We start from the raw sequence: 19,932 nt of genomic DNA on the forward strand, positions 1-19,932 counted from the left end.
CTGCACTTCAGGCACAGCCCAGGGCAGTGCCACAGGCTGGGGACAGAGTGGGTAGAAAGCTGCCGTGGGAAAGGACCTGCGTGTGCTAGCCAACAGGGGCTGAACATGAGCCCAGATGTGCCCTGGTGGCCAAGAGGCCAATGCATCCTGTCAGGAGAGTGTGGCCAGCAGGAGCAGGGACACTGTCCCTGTAGTGACCATGGGTGAGGCCACACCATGAGTACTGCACCCAACTCTGGGCCCCTCACTGCAGGAACAGCATTGAGGGGCTGGACATGCCCAGGGAAGGGCAGCAGAGCTGGGCAAGGGGCTGGAGCACAGGGATGATAAGAAGCAGCTGAGGGAGCTGGGGGAGGGCTCAGCCTGGAGAAAAGGAGGTTCAGGGGGGACCTCCTGGTTCTCACATCTCCCTCCTGGTTCTCCACATCTCCCTCCTGGGGACCTCTCAGTTCTCCACAACTCCCTGACAGGAGGAGGCAGCCCATGGTGTTTGGATTGTGCTCCCAGGGAACAGGGACAGGACATGAAGGAACAGCCCCAAGCTGTGCCAGGGAACACTCAGGCTGGACTTCAGGAGGAATTTCTTCACTGAAAGGTTGTTCAGGCATTGGAAGGGGATTCTCAGGGAGGTGGAAGAGTCCCCATCCCTGTAGATGTTCAAGGATCAACTGCACATGGCACTCAGTGCTCTAGGCTGGGTGGCAAGGTGGGAATGGGTCAGAAGTTGGAAAGAGAGGAGAAAATATGTTTTGAAGGTGTGGCCCTAACTGCTCACACAGTCTGTGTTTTCCAGTGTGTGTTTGTGTTTCACAGGACACTCCAGACCATGTTTCCCTCACTGCAAATGCCACTCATCAGTATTCAAGCTCAATCTTGACTTTTCCATAGGGAGAACACTGCACCATGAGGTGCCAGTTTTTTCCCTGCACAAGCTGATACAAAATGTAAACAACATGTTTAGGATGAGTATGTGCACATACAGTTGACACACACACACACAGAGGGAGGCTGTGGTACAACACACTCAGTTCCATTTGCTGAGACAGGGTCAGAACCTGGTTACAAAAACACCACTTCAGAAGCCAGACAAGGCCTGAACGCAGCTTGTCTGGCAAGTTCACAATTCACTCAATAATACACAAGATGCAGTGCTTGGAAGAGTTCAGTACTAATAATTCCCCTCTTTTTCCTCACTGCAGAAACCAGATTCTTCCAAGGGTTAGCCCCTATGTTCCCAGCAAAGGATATCCTGAAGTTTGCTTTGTTCACCTTAACTAACAAGAATAATTGCTTCAGTGGGAATTGCTGGGAAATCCACTCCTTGGAAACAGAAAGTAAGATAAGACTGTCCAGAAACCCAGCACTCAAATTTTTAACTGCTTTTTTATTCATTTTCTATATTATGTCCATTGAAGCTGAACTTAAAGATTCAGCCATTCATTTCTTCCTTATTGCTGAAGGAGACTAAGGAGACTAACTATCTCATAAGGAGATAGTTACTCACAGTTATCAATTCACAACTCTTTTATGCATCTGAGGTTCAATTGATCTTGCTGTATTTCCACCATTGTACACTTTGAAATACAAGTGTAGAACAGTGGAAAAGCCAGAATTCTACTGTACTGTTTTATCTCTCTGGATGTCCAGCAAATTAATTTGGAGCAGGAGCTACCATGCTACAAGACTAAACTTTGACCAGCTGTACAGAGACAACATCATTTAAATAGAAAAGAGGAAACCCCCTGTTTCTGCTGTTCATTGTGGGAATTACAGTGATCACATTAGCAATGTTTTAAAGGGATTTGGGCAACCTGAACATCAATATAACTGTTACTCAATGGATGGCTCCAGCATCCAGCTCCCAGTCCATCACTTTCCTTGTGCCTGAACTTGACTGACCCTGCAGTGGGAGAGCAGCAGCCATCCAGCCCTGAGGAGCAGCTTGTCCAGTGAAATAATAGTAGCAGAATGTTTTCTGTGACTTTGAGAACTTGAGGAGGAGCAGACACCACCTCTCCTCATCAATTCAAAAAATAATATTCACATTAGTGAGTTCCACAATCTGGTTCACTCCATGCAGAGGGAAGAGGAGGCTGTGGCACAGCTGGTTTCCATGGCAGTGCCATACAGAGCCATGCAGATTATTGCCTAAAACAGCATTACATTGCTGGCACTTGTCAGCAGAGCCCAGAAAATGTGCTTTTCTGGCAGTGTTTAAACTCTGCTTTTGCATTTCTTACTGTTCAGAAGTGATGGATGAAATAAGCCAAGGCCAATTCTGTTTTACAGCTACTTCCACTTTGTTTTCCTGCAAAATGCTTTCAGTGTGGTTTCATTTAGACTCCTGACCAAAGCTGATGGAAGACTCCTTGATTCAGTGGGCATTACAGCTGAGAATTTTATTTAGATAGAGCTGCTTATGGCTTCTAATGGCAGAGAAGAACCTCTGTGCCAATAAAAACACTTCTGCACCAGTAAGTTTACTGCATCCCTGTAATATTAAAGGTTATTACTGAGAAAGGCACAGTAGGCATCAAAAAGAATTGCCAAAAATGCAGAACAATTCCTTTTACAGCAGAACATTAAACAACTGAGAAAGGAACAACCAGTGTGAAATATGGAGGAGATCTAACACCATGAGTGACAAGGAAAAGGGAAAACTGAATCCCCTCCTCTCTTAGAAGACTGACTAGCCAGGTGGCATCAAATAACACTGGCAGTTGAAAAATGCAAATCAAAGGAGACCTTAATTCACAAAACTTAACTAAAGACTGGAATTTTAGCACAGGATGCCCCAGGAGTTAAGAGTTTATGTTTTTACAAAACAGGATTGGACAAAACCCTGCAGGAATACTGACTGAAAGGCTGCTAAAGGTAGCTCCTCTTGTTCAGGACATCCTCAGCTAGCCAGGATTTGGTATACCCAGGAACTACCACCCTATTCTTGTCCTGTTCATCTTTTTCTTCCCTACATGTGTGATCACAACCAAAGACTCTGGCTAATACACTGAAAGGATGCGGTCTGGAAGTTACAACTATTCCCACAGTATTCTAAAAAAAAAAAAACCATACCAAACAAACAAAATTTAGGAAGACAAAACTGCATCTGCATCATTTCTACCAGCTTGATCATGCAATAACCTATTAACAGATCCCTGAGCTGCACCCAGCTTATTCCTAAAAGCTGGAATGTGGCTGACAGTTACATTTCTATATTTCAGTTACTCTGACCCTGTACATACACAGATATGAAGCTCCCAGTCAGAGCTTTGTCCTTGTTGCAGTTTCTCCTCCATTTGACTTAAGCAGCTCTGGGTGTTTGGGAACTCTCTGGTCACACAGGGCAGCAGGAGGTGCCAGCCCTGCCTGGCTGTGGTGCTCACACGGTGCGTGACAGGGTTGGTTTGCCACTGTGTAATCAGTTGCAGGGAAAGTTCATTAACTTAGTTAGCCAATTAGGATGGATTTGTATCCATTCTGGTCAATCCTGAATTAGACATGAGATCCCAGAGGTGCAGAGACTGGTCAATAGCTGTGCAGCACTGCAGCATCATGAGTGACACAGCTACAACATGACCAAAATATACCTAAACCAGTCTTGGCTGCTGTTACAGACACAGCCAGCAACCACTGTAGCACTCTGCTAGAGTGAAAGTCTGCTCTGAACAAATAGCACTTTTGCTTTTCCCTTTCTGTGCAGTTTTCCAAAATGTTCTGCCCGTTTTCCATCCCTCTGAGAGCTGCAGTCACAAATAACCCTCCAGCTGGGACGAGGCTGCTCCTATTTGCCAGGAGGATGAAACACCTACACCCAGGGCTCACAGCCAGAGAAAGGTGTCTTAAAAAAGCATTTAAATAACCACAAACCCCAAAGGAGCTTTATTTTGTTCTGCTGCCTTCCTCTACTTGAAGAGCTCTTTCTTGGCCATTGCAATTATGACTCCAGGCACACGCACGGCGCCACATCCGCCACATCCGCGGAAGCAAAGGTGAGATCTCCTCAAGGAGCTGCTCAGACTTTCCCTGGTGCCAATACAGAGCTTGTGTGACCATCTGGAGAGCAAAATCTGGGGCCTGCTGGGGGCTGAAAAAAAATTTTATCTCATTTCTGGCAGCATGAGCTGGAGGGTGGAAGTACAGCGAGTCCCCTGGGGCAGGGACAGGGATGGGCACCTTCGCCCTCAAAGCCTTTCCAAGCACAGCAGACACTTAAACACATCAAGAAATGACAGCCTAAAGCTGGTAATGCAGGATAATCTAAATCCCTTGATCCTTGAAATCTGCATTGAGCACCATGAATTAGATTTAACTAGCAATAAAATACTTTAAATCTGCTATTCTCATAATAGAATGATGCTTCATTTGCGTGTGGTATAAAGAGGAATAATGTGCCTGGTTCCTGTTTGAGACAGAGAGGAAAGACTGTTTTCATACTGAAATGAGCTTTGCCATCCTTCTGTACAACAGCACTACTAATCCTGCGTCCTTCCTCAACAAACATTTTAATTTCAAATAATTAACTAGGATGCAATAGGAATTATTCTGTCTCAATCTCAAAGCCTACTTCCTGCAGCAATAGAGAACAGGATAAAGAGGAGACACTTGTACTGGGTATTGCTAATAAATTCCTTGCTACATGTTATTTACTGACAACAGCAGTTTCCTCAGAAAAAAGAAAAGAAAAACAAGGCAATAGGAAGTGCTTCCCCTTCTCTTTGGAGTGGAATCAAGAGCTCCTCATGTATTTGGGAGGGAGATCATCTGGTATATTCTCATCCCACATCTTTCGGACTTAAGGTTTGTTTGGGTTTGTTTTTAAATGAAAACCCTAAATAAATGACTATTCCACAGTGGGAATGCCTTGCTGACCTCTATACACAGAGCTCTCAATATCTGCTGGTTGCATTACAAGAGTTACAAACTCTGCAGGACCCAAACATTCTCTTCCCAAACACGCAGCCGGGGCGCAGGAGCTCACTGGTCCCTCGTGGCACGAGGGATTTGGCCAAGGCTGGGACAGGATGATGGTTTTGCCAGCAGTCTTGGCCAGAAAGAGACCCTCAGCCCCTGCCTTCCACCAGCGCCTCAAGCCCAGGGGGATTTTGGAGCTACCAGTCCTGATGGCTACACTGCTGGGAGCCAAGGAAATGCTGAGAGTGGAGAGGAAAAGCTGCACAAAGCCTTGAAACGCACATGGATCTGCTTTGGGAATGGGGAGGGGACACAGCTCTTTGCTGACATTCTCCCCAGGCTGGCAGTGGCACTGATTGATTTCTTTTTAATTATTTTTACAGTTCTTTAGGGGGCTGTTGTAGCATCTATTGTGGGCTTGGCAAAACACATGCTCCCTCTTTGGAAGGGAAAATGGCCAGAGCTGCATTTTAATGATGGAATTGGCTGTCAGCTACCACAGCACTGACAGCCTTGGGACAGCATCTAATCTGGTGGGGCACAAGGAGTAAATGAGAGTTTATTCTCAATTTTCATGTCTATCATTGGCACCCACCAAAGAGAGTTAAAACTGGAGACATTTCTGCAGACTATGTGCTGAGGAAAGCACGTAAGCACAGGCACATGGGCAGGAAATGCTCTGGGGTGAATGAGGGACATGCAGGACACCCCAGATCTTGTTTCAGTGTTATCACCAAGGCACAGGAGCAGAGCACTGCTGTCCAGGGAGGGAAGGACAAGGAATCACATCCACACTGTGTGTTTGTGCATGTGCAGATAAAAGGGTGTCAGAGCTTGGTAGCAAACTCCTTCCATACCATTTTTCACAAAACTGTTCCCTTTCCAATTCAAGCCATACATCTTCAAGATCTGCTTATAACAGATCAGTAAAATGCCATCTTTTAAAATCAACAAAACTCAATAACTAAGGAAATTATCAATCTGAGGGGGAAAAAACCAGATTTATCTCTGTATTAGAGCTGACTTCCTTCACAAGGGTCAGTTCCCATCTTTCTGAATTTCCAAACACACTGACTTCACCCTGGTCTCACACTGCCTGCCTCTAGAAATCTGGAGGAAGGCAAACATTTGTCAAATTAAACTGAATTCTAAGGGACGAAAATATACTTTTTCTCATCATGAAAACTTTAAGAGGACATCTGAAATATCTGATTTTTATTCACTTGCTCTGAGATGCAGGCAGTGGCAGCAAGGGGGATTGCTCTTTAAATCCTGCCATCTGCAGCCTTATGCTAATTCACTTTTTTTAGGAATAGAAATCACTGTGGAATGAGAATATGCTAAAATTCACAGAAGATATGGATATAAAAGCCATTGTGGGTAATTGCCTTGGTTTGATGCTTATCCAACAACTGAGAATTGTCTTATTTTCCTCTAAGATTTCCCTCCTCCCAGGGCCATTAGTGCTATTGATAGCTTCACCTTTATTTGCAGAGGAAACACACACATTTCATAACACTACCCAGCCAATCCTTACTTCTGAAGAGCTGTTTGCTGGTCACAGAGGGAATTTCAGTATTTTGTCCTGCCCAATTACCTACTTTTTTCTGGGTTGCCTGTAAAATGCAAAGTGTCCTGTGCAATGACAGCTTTCTATATAAGCTACCACCCATTAGGGACTGGCCCAAAACCACACTAACTTTACAGGGGAAATTTCTGCAGCACTGAGTGGGTTTCAATTCAAAGCACCAACACAGAAAAAGAAGAAAAAAAATAATCTCACAGTGGAATCTCACAGTTTCTCCCTAGCAGCCGTGTCCACCTTTCTGCCTGAGGCATTGCCAGTGAATAAATAAGTCCCCCAGTAAGATATCTTTCATTTAACCTCAGGAGAGCACTTCATAAGAACACAAGAACAATGACAACAGATCAGAAAACCATGTAGCCTTGCATCCTGTCTGTGGCAGGGACAGCAATCAGATCCTTCCGAGGAAAGTACACAGAATTCCTGCACAGGCAGCTGAACCACTCAGAGCCTGCCTTCAGCACTCCCAAGAATTATAATGGGTTATCCACACACAGATCTGATCTTTTAAGCTCAGGTCCTGACAATATTCCTCGTGACATTCATTTCCACTCTTCCTTGAGAACTCTTCCTTGAGAAGTTTTTGGAATGCTTTCCAGCAAACTGACCCCTCAGAAAAACATAAACCCCACATAAGAGGGGGTAATGTAAAATCACATAACATAATGAAAATCCTTTTCGGGACTTTCATTATGCTATGTGATTTTACATTACCCCCTCTTATTTTTGAGGACAAGCAAAATAGAAATAATGATTTTTGAAACTTCTCCTGTGAGAAGGAAGTGGAGGGTGTCTGTGAGAGTGCAGCAAGGGCCAGGGCTAGCTGCTCTGGACCAGACATGCTGGCCCAAAGTGTGGTTTGTGTGTAAAAGTGCTCACTGTCTGGTTTCATTATGAATCACAAGTCCTCTACAAGGCAAGGAAGGAACCATTTGCTCTCACTTACCCTGAGCCCTGATCTGATTCTCATTTATTACCCATCATTAAACTCACCCAAACACAGAAACCGTGTGCTGGACACAAACAATCACCAGCAGGTGCAAGAGACAGGTAATAAAGTGCTGAACCATTTCCTAGTGTGATTAGCAGCAGTGTGAGGGTCAGAGAGGAGTCTGAGCCACCAGACAGCAAGATCTACTTTTGGCAGAAAACAAAGCTCCAGCCCCTCAGCACTTGTCAAGCTGCTTTCTCCTGTGTTAAAGCACACCAGGTAACTCAACCTATTCTCCTCTGAGAGTCTGGCACCTAAACTACAACACAGGTATAGATATATAAAACTATCTACTGATTCATCTATCTAGATATACATATATAATTGAAGACATATTTATTTTGAAATACTACAGGCTTTCCAGACAACCACCAAACCCCAAGTATAAGATCCAGAAAATGCCAGAGGTATTTTGAAGATGACCTTAGGACATTCATAATACCCTCATCTCCCACACTTTTTCATGTCCAGCAAGCTTTAGGGAGAGTCTCACCATCATTCAAGCACCAGTGGTCTGAGAACAGCTCAGGGACCACAAATATTTTCTGCTTCCTATCCCATGCCACACGAAGCCCATCAGCACATCCATGGGCTGATCCCTCTATTATTCCAGATGCCAGTAACATTTCAAAAAGCTTTTGCATCACAAAGTAAATGCAAAGAAGCATTATCATTGACTGCCATTTGCAACTGTATATTGAGGACTAGGACAAGAGCTGAACAACCAGCAGGGCACAAATAAACACCTACAGTGACAGCAGCCTTCACCCCACAGTGAAGAGCCACCCCAGGATGCAGGGAAGCCTCTCACACACTGTAGGTGCTGTGCAACAGAATTATTTGCCAAGTCAATGTTGTCAGCAGTATTTAGAAAAACTCATGCCTCTTGCTGTTATAAACGACAATTTAGACAAAGAGCAAGTGTTTCACAGTGGCTGGGGGGCCTTCAAAAAGGGACAAATTAGTTTAGGGAAATTGTTGAAATACTGGCATATACCAGTGTTTAACTTGCCACGGTTTGGAAAAGGATCACAGCTACACTGGAGAATGAATCTCTGTGTGTCTCACAGAATCCCTGTTTTACAGTTGTTATTGCTAAGATTATCACCCATGTGTCATTCCTGACTTGGAAAAATATTCTAATGCCAAGCTGAGCTGCAGTTCCAGGAGTGAGCTTTGCAACTGAACTTGCTCCTATGGATAAAAGAACATGATATCTGTAGAAGACTCCAGGGTTAATCACAGTGTGAACAGCCTGTTTTAAAGAGTGTGACTGGACTCTGTTTAAAATAATCCCTCAGTTTAAATTTCTCTGGACCAGTATCTTTCTGGGAGAACAAGCAGCACTGGGAAAAACCACCCTGAAACAAACACTGCAATGCGCAAGGGTTGCAAATGCAATTCCTTCATGCATCATCAATTACCTTAATGGAGAAAAGGAAAGGCAACATTGGCTAAATGCAGGGATTGTCAAGGTATTAAAGAAGCCCATTTCAATTAGGTCTAAAAATGTAGAAGGTGGGCCTGAGGAGTGGCCAGTGGCCCATCTGGTGCTGGTTTGTGTTCAGTGCCTGTTCCATTCTCCTCCCAAGAGACCAGAAATGCCCAGAGGCACCGGCTGAGCTCTGCCATCACAGTCCTGTTCAGCTGGAAATGAACCTTGGGGGAAAACTTGGCATGGTGCTGCCCAGAGCTTATTTGTCTAGTGGCTAGACAAGAAACCAGTTTCTGGATTATGAATCTAGAAAGAATAAGTTCAGTAAGTACAAATGAGGCAATTTAACACATCTTTTATATACAATGCAAATATTTTCTCTGCTAGGTGTGTCATACTGAGTCTCTGGAAGGTGTAACATTAGCAGCTGGTAGGAATATCTCACTGGGGAACTTTCATTGAAAATTCAATATCCCTTGTACATCATCCTTTATAATACCTCTTCTGCCATAAAACATCCTCTATGAGAACAAGGACAACTTTGGACAATTTGCTTTTAAGGAAAATGTTTGCTCTCTTCATGTTTTTTGGGTTTTTTCCCCCCAGAGATACTTTCTTTTAATATTTTCTCTTTGTTTTGCCACCCTCCCCCTCAATATGACATATTTGCTGTCACACTTGCTAATAATTTTCCCCATTATCACATCCATGGGTTTCAAAGCAGTTGGCAGGCAGCAGGGCTGCTACATCAGCCAAAAGCTGGAAGTCACTGAAGGCTCTGGGTGGGTAAAGGAGGAATGAATCCACCTACATTTTTATAAGAATTTTCTAAGAATTACAACCCAATAACTCTTAGAGACAGAGCCTCTTTCCAGGCCCCCCGTGACTAAGCCACAGAGCTGAGGCAGTCTCAGCTCCCTGAGCTGTAACAGCAGTGGTACCTCACTGGTGCTCCAATGTGATGGTGGGAGATGCCAATTTAAAAATAAAGCAGGAGATGGTGAGAACTAAACCAGCAAAAATCATGAGACATTTTCATGCTCCTGTTCTGTAGTTTTACTTTCAAGAAGACAGATAAAGGAGATGGATTTATCTAGTGAAATATTGCATGGTTCTCACTGTAATAACTGTTTACATCAGCTCTTCTGAAGTAATATCTATTTTTAGTATCAGGCTTTTAAAAGATTCTTAGCTCAATCACTAATTTTGAGCTTTTAATTTACCCTGGGAGCAATTTTTCAGGTGGAATTAGTGCCTGATCACTAATCACTTTGATTTGCAGGCACAGTTAGTAAGTTAAGCATTTACATATCCCAAACTACACCTGGAAAATGGAAAGCTGCTTTTCAAAAAAGACCATATGGTTAAATTGAATAGAACTCAGTAAAGACTTTTTTTTCTTTTTCTTTTCTTTCCTTTTTTTATTTGGTGGTAAAGTTATTCTTTAACTCACCCATCTTTCTTAACATGACTCATTCTATCACAAAGGCTCTCATGAAACAATTCCTTTCTTTGTCAGACTTTGTCAATGATTTCTAGTGCTCAAGAGATGTGGCCAAGGGCACTACAAGAATTTTATTGTTATTTGTACTCCAGGTAGTTTGGACAAAACCACAGGATGCTGATGACACAAACACAGTGCTGACAACTGATACCATCAATTGCTGAGGTGACCAGGACCACTCACATCCCTGGGTGAGGCAGAGCCAAGGAAAAATCCAGTAATTGTGAATAAGGCAGAATTAAAAACAAAGAATTCAGGACATACTTCAAACATCCTTCAAGGAAAACAAAACAAACCCAACCCAACCCAACCCCAGACAGACAAATCCTCTGCTGAAAATGTCACTGTGTAACTCTTAGCAAGGTTGGTTTTAACAGGCATTCATCAGAGGCTGGCAGGGGATCATCCTGCCTCCACAAACTGATGGTCCAGACTAAGAAGGAAGCAGGGAAATGACACAGAGAAGAGAGCACCTTGGCCACCACTGTCACTGCAATGATCTCAGACATAGGGTGGGATTGTTGGGGTCTCTGTGCAGGGCCAGGAGTTGGACTTCATGATCCTTGTGGGTCCCTGCCAACTCAGAACTCTCTATGATTCTATGAATTGTAAATTCATAGAAATTACAATAAAAAAAAAATCAAAGCTCAGACTGTTTTACCTGCACTGCCTCCCTAATTCACCTCCAAGTCCACCCCAACAGTAATTTATTGTAACCATCCATTTGAAGTTAGTGCAGCTCCAAATGAGCAAGTTTTTGTAACTCCTTAGTTCTTTAGGGCAACTCTTTGCAGGAAAGGTGTGCTACTATTAATGTTCTCACTTCAACACCACTGTCCCACAAGGAAATAAATTAGAGGTGCCTCATCTCCAGCTCAGCTCACCTACAAAGAACAAGGGGAATGAGGCAGGAAGAGAATATGTAAAGTAAGTCTTCTGTAAACATTAGTGGATTAAAAGCTTGGAAGGAGCAAATGGTTAAAACTGTTCAAAGGTTTAATTGCTAATAAACTAATGTATAACTGAGTGGGGGAGTAAAAGATATCAGAACTGAACTTTCCCTAGAAATGTCCTTTCCACTGAAAACCAAACCACTTTCCTGCTTGCAGCAGCAAAGACCACAAGAATGTGTGTGAACCCCCCCTTCTACTACTCATGCCATCAAAGAACTGTTTATTTTTCACCTGTGATTTAAAAACCTGAGCCTTCCACAGTCATCTGACTGCCTTGAAAACAACCAAAGAAAGTTTTAGCAAAAAAATGTTTATATACATTTACGTAACTGTACATGTACAGTGAATTAGGGTGAGTAATGGATTATGATCAGTAATATTTTCTCTCCAAAACTAGGTTCCCCGCATAATTTAAGGAGAAAATGGGTCTTTGCTCTATAATCTTAAATCAGCATACAGGAAACATCCCCAAATATGTGCATGCACTGGGGGAAAGGGGAGAGCATGGGGAGGTTGATACAACAATACACCATTCATGCAAGTCAGGCTTACTTGTGTTAATTGGAATCTAGTTCTGCAGGCTGCTAACACTACCCAATATCATGAGGAATGTTCACTTTTGCAAAGCCAGGTACAAGTGCCTATGAATGAGTCACTGCTCCTCAGGTGCATTTGGGTCTTTATATGGGAACCACTGCAGCCCTGCTGACCTGTTCTTGCTTCTGCCATGGCTACAGATCCCAAAATTGTGGCCCACAACATAACAGCAGGTTCTTTCCAGCCAGACCAATGCTACTTCCAGTAGCAATGCTACTTTTATAGCGATAAATCACTACACAAATTTGATTGTGAGGGTGCAGAGTGGTCTGGTACACAGCCCAAAAGGCTTGAGCAGCACTGGTTTGGAGGAAAAGTCACCTGGAACTCCACAGAGAGGACACTAGAGAAGCAAAACAATTGCATGGACTGGTCCAGGACCCCAACATTCCACTCCTGCAAACACAGCCCTGGATGGCTGCTGTGTTACAGGAACCAACCTCAGTTCTCTTCATTCCCAAACAGCACCTTCAGTGCTCCAGAGTCATTCACACTCTGTCAAGACTGTTTGGGTTATCCAAGTGATCTCTCTCTCTCAAATCCCACAGTATGGTGTCACCCTGGGGATCTCCCAGGGGGCACAGACCAAGCCTGACCTCTTTAGCACCTGATGTCTCCCTGCTGTTCTCATTCTCACTAACTCACCTGCAGAACTGCAGCTCTGTGCTCTAAAAAGTGAGAGTTCTCCAGGTGTGGGAGACAAGACAAAACCAAAACAACCTTAAAATAAATCTTTTCAGAGAAAGCACTTCAGGCTCCCCTGGGATGAAGCATTTTAAATATATCAAATGTACTATAAATATAAAAAATGTACTATAAAAAATAGGTATATTTTCTCACCCCCCATTAATAGAAGACCCTGATCCAACTTTACTTAATGTCAAAGCAAAAAAACCTTTTTCTTCTGAGCTAACATTTACCTTTACATTGGGGCCAAGATGTATCAACAGCAGCTGATACCATACTGAGGCCACACACAAACGCTCCCCTGGTCACCACACTTGAAAATTAAATTTATAAGCAGAGTGAAAGCAAGAATTAAAGATAAGCAGCTTTTCCACTTGCTACCAAAAGCTTTTAGTGCCATTCAAGAAGGGGAGGAAAAAAAGTAACCTACTTATAAGGCTTTTGAATATGGTAGCCATAAAATACATAATAACTGATAATGAAAATGTTCATCTCCCTCTTTCATAATTACAGCTATGGTGGTAATGAAAAAAGTCAAGGGAGCCAGACCAGCCCTTCTGAACTACTTGTGCATAAAACTGTGCAAATACCAGTTACATGAGACTGCACTGCTGGTACTAAGAGGAAAAAGCTGTTTGAAAGTATTACACAATACCAACAAAAATCCTGTCTTCCACTCTACAGTGCTTGAATCAAATTCTGAGGTCCTAGGAACATACATGGGGGCATGGACAGTCTGTGTTAAAACTGTGGGGACTTTGGGTGGAATAATAACTACTTCTCTAAAATCTGTGGGAAATCTTTCCCCTCATTATTATAATAAATAGCAGAAGTGAAGACAATCTTGGCAAGAGGTGTCTGAACTACAGCCTGAGGGAAAATAGGCCAATTTCTACTCATAGAACAGATGTGCCACAGGCAGCCAAAGTGCAAGTTTCCCTCACAACACCCAGCCCAAGTACCTGAAAGGCCAATGGTGAGGACAAACTTTCCTTGTGCAAAGCAGAAAGTCAGGATGGGGGAATGAATTGTTATCTTGTGCTACTGGCCCTGCATTATCATAAAGTGAAGATATTAATGTGAAGATATTAATGAAGATGAGGCAGTCTGGAGATTTTCCCTGCTCTAGTGGCCTGCACTCACTTGCTGACACAAACAGCAGAAAGATAAAATACAACAGCAGCTGGAGCACTTCCCTCCTCTCAGCAGGAAGCAAGGACACCTTCCCTTCCCACCCTGACCATTTCATCCCCCCCAAAGAAGATTTACTTTGCAATCCAGGGCAGTCCAGTGAGAACACAGGCTGTAAATGGCATTTTTATACTTCAGTCCTTGGTGCTTGGGCACTGGGCCAGGGCATAAACACGTTTGCCTCCAACCTGCTCACTGATTCAGGACAATACTCTCCTCCTTGATTGCAGAGGCATTTTCAAATGGGTTTAAGTGCTTTCATGAATCAGACACTCAAAATGCCATGACTTCTCAGGAAATCAGACTGTTCTAGCACACAGGAAAAAAAGACTGAACTTGTAAAGGATGTAGGTAGGAAATCAAGTTCTGAACTTTGTCAACTCACTCCAGTGAAATAAGACCAACCCTTGTCACAACATTAATCAAGGCATATTGAAAGTGCCCTGCTTTCTCCTCTTCATTGCTTAAACTGACCTTGCTTAATCCCTACATCAGCAGAATCCTACAGAAGGTGGAAAAATTTCAGAGAAAAGGACACAAAGTCAGGGATGGAGGGGGAAATGGGGAGAAAGGTTTTGCTCATTGTTGAAAGGGTTTGGAGGATCTCCTGGCAGAAAGAGAGCTCCACCTTGTCCTCCCACTTTGAGCACTAGACTGCCAGAGAAGTAACCTGGATTTAAGAATTCTTAGTGTTGTTGGAAGCAGGGTGGGACATGGTGGACCAAACCATTTGCAGTCATAAGAAGAGCAAGCACAAAGTATTCTGTAAGCATTCTATCTCACCTCCTGGCTTGCACACCTGAGGAACCACCTCCTTGGGAAGTGCTCAGGTGCAGGAAGCCATTCACCCCAAAGGAAAGCCCATGAACTTGAAATAGAAAACAGAAAGTGTTTAGATGATGATTTTCTCTGTTCTAGCAAGAAGAGGAGTTAAGTGGTGGAGTAGGAAGCAAAATGTGAAGATGGAGTCCAGTTCTGCAGAGCACAGCTGAGGAGAAAGTGTCCATTTAGGGAGAAGCAGATGGTAGAAAAGAATCAAGCAGCACCTGCAGCTCATGTAAAATGCACATATTCAGGGGTAGCACCTGGAGAATATTGTTTCTGCATGGAATAAATAAAAATGTTAGAGAGGTACAGCTGCCACCATAAGCCAATGACAAGAAGATGGGAGTCAAAGGGAAGTGAATTTCATCAAGTCTGATTTATCCCACCATTGTGCTGCATCCACTGTGTCAAGACCCATTCTCAGTGCATGTGTTTATAGCTTGGTGGGAACAATCACAGCACAAGAGAGCTGATTGTGTATTTGTGAGGTTGTAACCTACTGAAAGGTTACTCTATGTCAGCTCAAGAAGTAGGGCAACACAGGTAGATAAAAGTTTCCCTTTTCAAATGAACAGAGATTGTAGCTGGAATTGACCCTTACAGGAAAAGTGAGCTCACAATAAGATTTATGAAAGAGTACCTGGCATTGGTTGGCTTTCTGGGAAATCAGGGGCTGAAAGGCATCTGGGGGAATGCCCATCCCTGTGCACATGAGGAAAGATAAGCTTCTTCAGAGCCCCAGTTATCTGTGATTATTCACCTTTCATGAGTCCTTGCTGACCTCTCACCTCCTTCCATTTCCTGGCTTGTGACCTTACACTGCACACTCCTGCCTGCCAGGGTTTCCTCTACTGACATCTCTATGCTATTCCTGAAGACAGAGACTTTCCCCCTTCTGCATGGAATTTCCATGGATTTCCATGGAATCCTTGCAATAACCTCCATTTGATACATCTCAGTTTCCACCTGCAGAAGTTCCTGAGCTGGAGCTGGTTGGAGGATTCAGGTGCCCAGTAACAAGGACCAAATCTCTGGGTCTAAATATTAATTATTAATTAATTATTATATATTCATTAATTCATATATTAATTAATTAATTAATAACAGTAATGCTGCATGTTCAGGAACTAGACTGTAGTTCTCATCCTGGCTCTGCTGTGCTACTTTGGGCAGGTAATTTTTCCCATTTGGCTTTTCTTGGTTTCCCCATCTACAAGGCCCAGCCTTACAAGCCTTCCTGATATAAAACATCCTGAGATCTTTGGACAACAAACTCTATCATGAGCCAACCACTGCTATTATTAGAGCTCTTGTGTGCTACAGAGACTCTGGCAAGAGACACAAAAGCAAAATAAATTCAAGGGCAGAGAGAGCAGACAGAGCAATAAAGCACAAAAATTGTAGAAGGAAGAGAAAATAATCTAGTGAAAACCAGAGCACAGCACTGGGGCATTACTCCCATGGTATAGTGTATATGGAAGGATAACACTATTTTGAAGCAGTTTAAAATCCAGCTGGAGCAGTACAAGTCCAGTTGTCCACCTCCTTAGTCTCTGTGTTCCTAGTGGCCTGTAGTTCTGTAGCTGCTCCTACCGAACTCCACACATAGAAAAGACTTTTTGTATGGTTTGGTTTATAAAGGTATTGACTGGCTACAGCTGTACAGCTCAGTTAGGCACAGAGATGCTCTACCACCTTCTGAGTTCAGCCAGGTTTATCCTTTCTCTGGCTGGGAAAAGAAGCCAGTGAGAACTGAAATGCACAGGAAAGCTTGGATGCAGAGCTGTGGGAGGGTCAGCTAAACCAATATTTACACAACTGCATATGTAGTGCTGTAAAAGGGAAGATCAGCACACAGTTACAGCATCATTTGGAGATAAGTGAAGCTCAGATCACCAGTTTTATGTGTGCCACTCTAGAATGCTACTGAGCAAGCAGCAGTTGTGCTCCATCTGTCAGTGTGTCCTCTGCTGTCACAGGACGCTTGCTGTAGAGCAGACCATGGTCTGCTTCTTTCCATTATGCATGAGGCTGGATTGTCCTGTGATTTTTCTGTACAGAGAATTACAGTGTCTCTATAACCAGTTTACATTTTCTCTTGGTTAAAGAGCAGCTTGTATGTCAGGATTAATATAAATGAAGACAAAAACTCTATTTGTGCTTGCAATTCCTAAGTAACACGTCACCTTTGCTTTCCAGAGAGCATCAGAAGCTGAGAATATGGACTGGTTTGGAAGTGATCAGAGGGAGAGAGATACCAGATCAGCTGTGCCTGCCAACAGTGGGGTGTGGGATGAACACAGGGTCAAACATTATCCTTGGGGCATTTCTTTTCCCCGCTTTCTGTTTGGATTTTCAGATCCATTTCCTCCTAAAAATTTGTGCAACCTTGTTTCTCAGTTAAAAGGCTTTTAAAAATTTTAGAAGTTTTTTATTTTATTGCCTTTTTGGTGAGTGATATGAACTGCATATAGACATTTCGCGCTCCCCTTCATTAACATTGTAAATTAATTTAGGACTGATTTAGATGCAGGATTAACAACCTGAGGACTAATCCACTCTTTATTCAGAGGACATAATCAGGATGAGCAGTCTTTGGTCTCACATCACTCCATTAGTTAGCAGGACCATCTCATGGGAAGCAAACAATATTTGTGTCTGCTGGCAGAGGAACTGTTCAGGGTTAGGGCAGAAGAGTGGGAGACACCTGGCCTGGCTCCAGCTTTGCTCCAGGCTTCTTCTGCAACCCTGGGCAGGTGCTCCTACACTGCACCATTTCCCCTGACTTTAACATTGAGGAGTCTGGTTTAGAGAAAAGACAAAAGATTACAAGCAATGTTTGTGGTGGTTTAGGGTAGTATCTTTTATTTAAGCAGGATTAAGATACCTGGGCCGTGGGCCACCTGCCAACACAGAAACTTGGTAAGCTGGAGGAGTAGATTTGATAAGCCTTCAGTTACATGTCCCTATCCTTATTTACATGAAATGGTTTTATTTTCTGAGCACTCTTTTCCTCTGATAGCACTGTGATTAGTACATCATTATCTATACTGCAGAAGCAAAATCAAGTCCTCAGTTTTCAGATCAGCAAAATAAACCCAAGAGAAAACACTGCTTTTCTAAAAGCAACAATTACCTGTCAGAAAACTTGACACACTCAAGAGAAACTCTGCACTATCCCAGTGATGCTGTTTTCAGATATGCTGTGTGTTTACCAGAGAAACAAATAACATATCTTGCAATTAACAAATGAATATCCTGCTGAAGTTAGCTTTTACTTGCTGTCAATGAATAATCTTCAGAAGGATTTCATCCACTGAAGTGAATGGAGATTAAATACATGCTTTGGCAAGTGTCCTTTTCCACCAGAATATTTTCTTGAAAGCACTTTTTGTCTAATGATACACTGAGGACCTGTTCCCCTGAGTACAATAAATAAATACAAATAATTGCTGTAGAAAAGAGTGTGACAGACAGGCAGTGCCATTTTGGGCATAACTGATTGATGCTTTGTATAATCAGTGACACTTGTAAAGCTGAAACCTTCTGTTCTGGACACATGCTGCTCACATCAGAAGAGCTGAACTCTGCTGTCCCACAAGGACAGCATTTTTAAAACATTTAATACAAATTGTTATTAATTGTTTGCATTACATTACCAAGAACTACAACCACAAATGAGGAACCTGCTGTGCCACTGGCTGCAGGAAATAAAAAAGGAGGGGATATTGCAGTTCACATCATTTGAAATCAAAGACCAATTGATGGAGTTCCAGAACAGTCTCACCTTTAGTGAGATCATAAAGAATGAATGATTTTCTACAATTCAGTGTTGGCCACAATTTCACAGACAAGCTCCTGACAGGTGTTGGGTACCCACCATGATAGCATAGGAAAACATGTCATGCTGGCACACTATTTCAAAGCCTAACAGAATTCTCACTTTTTCAGAGATATAATTGTTCCAGCATGGCTCCCTCAGACAGATGACAGTGACAAGACAGCTACAGCACCACAAATCCGTGACTCTAATTAATACTTCTGCAGGAGCTTTTCAAAGCAGACTGTTTTCTTAAAACCCTGCAGTTCTTACAAATCCTGCTACTCCTTTCCACTCTCCTCGAGGATCAAATATGCTGTGGTGTGTGCATGAGACTGGCACTCAGTGTCACCCTGTGCAGCTCACTGATACAGACCCCCCTCTAAACCCCTCAGGACAGAGGCCACAGAAGCTGGGATTCTCCTGGGCTTGTTCAGCTCTGCCTAAGGATGTCTGAGACATGAAAATGCCTGCTCCATTAAAAGGACATCAGAGCTGCAATGATCCTTCCTTACACAACAAGAGAAATGCTGGAAGCTAGCAGCAGAATTCCAGGGCTCTTGTTCATCCATGAGTTCTCATGGATGCAGTGGTTGTTAGCCTTGCCTACAGCTTTCATGCTTGGGTTCTTGCCCCAGTGAGTTTTACATTTTCATGCCACACCATGCTCCCAGGGACTGTCCATTCAGCAGATTCTCTGTCAAGCACTTGAAGGGCAAAATACATCATACTTATTACCAACTAAAGAAGTGAACAGGATCCTGGTGTTGGTTTTCTGATCTAGGGGAAGGTACCATCTCCTGTCTGAATTTAGTTCTTATAAATAAAATAATTATTGGTCCATTGTACACTCAAGTCATTCTGAGACCATACCTCCTGCCCAACAGCAAATCAAGGCCAAAAAAACCCCCTCATGTTCATTTAGCTCCCCAGTAGGAGTGTATTTATTCACCTTTCTAAGAGCATATTTCACAATCAATATGCCCATGCATCAGAATGAAGAAATCTGTAAGCATCAGACAAATAGAATGTTAGAAAGAGCAGGGAGAGATGAAACACTTTCTTACCTGTCTGCAGCAAGCCAGCCCCGCTGTCTTTGACTCCAAAGTGCTGCTGGATGTCCAGTAACACACCTACAAGGAAAACAGAGAATATGCTCAGTGCCTTCAGCCTTTGACAAGCATTCAACTCAGACCTTTTGTGATGCATCAGCAGAGCTTCAAATTCCAGTTTAAACACATAACTTCTAAAGGTTGTACTTTTTTTTTTTCCCTACACATGCACTCACAGTAATTTTGGGCTGCTACAATAAAAGCAGGGGTGGGCAGATGCAATATCACACAATGAGCCTGGGAATTAAATCCTCATGAATGGAAACTGGTCTTTTCTTTCTACTTAAATAAGATCAGACTTTTCTTTTTGGGTGGTTTTTT

The 19,932-nt window shown here is 43.0% G+C and overlaps 1 protein-coding gene across 1 annotated transcript in view; it reads right to left on the minus strand.

The window, feature by feature from the left end:
• Positions 1 to 19,932, minus strand: part of LOC131566527 (sphingosine-1-phosphate transporter SPNS2-like) — a 134,504-nt gene that overhangs the window by 78,428 nt on the left and 36,144 nt on the right. Inside the window, exon 2 of the mRNA XM_058817857.1 lies at positions 19,567 to 19,632. Within this exon, the coding sequence (XP_058673840.1) occupies positions 19,567 to 19,632 (66 nt within the window). The remainder of the gene's footprint in view (positions 1 to 19,566; positions 19,633 to 19,932) is intronic.

Source organism: Ammospiza caudacuta, chromosome 20 (genome assembly GCF_027887145.1).
Source record: "Ammospiza caudacuta isolate bAmmCau1 chromosome 20, bAmmCau1.pri, whole genome shotgun sequence".
NCBI lineage: Eukaryota > Metazoa > Chordata > Aves > Passeriformes > Passerellidae > Ammospiza > Ammospiza caudacuta.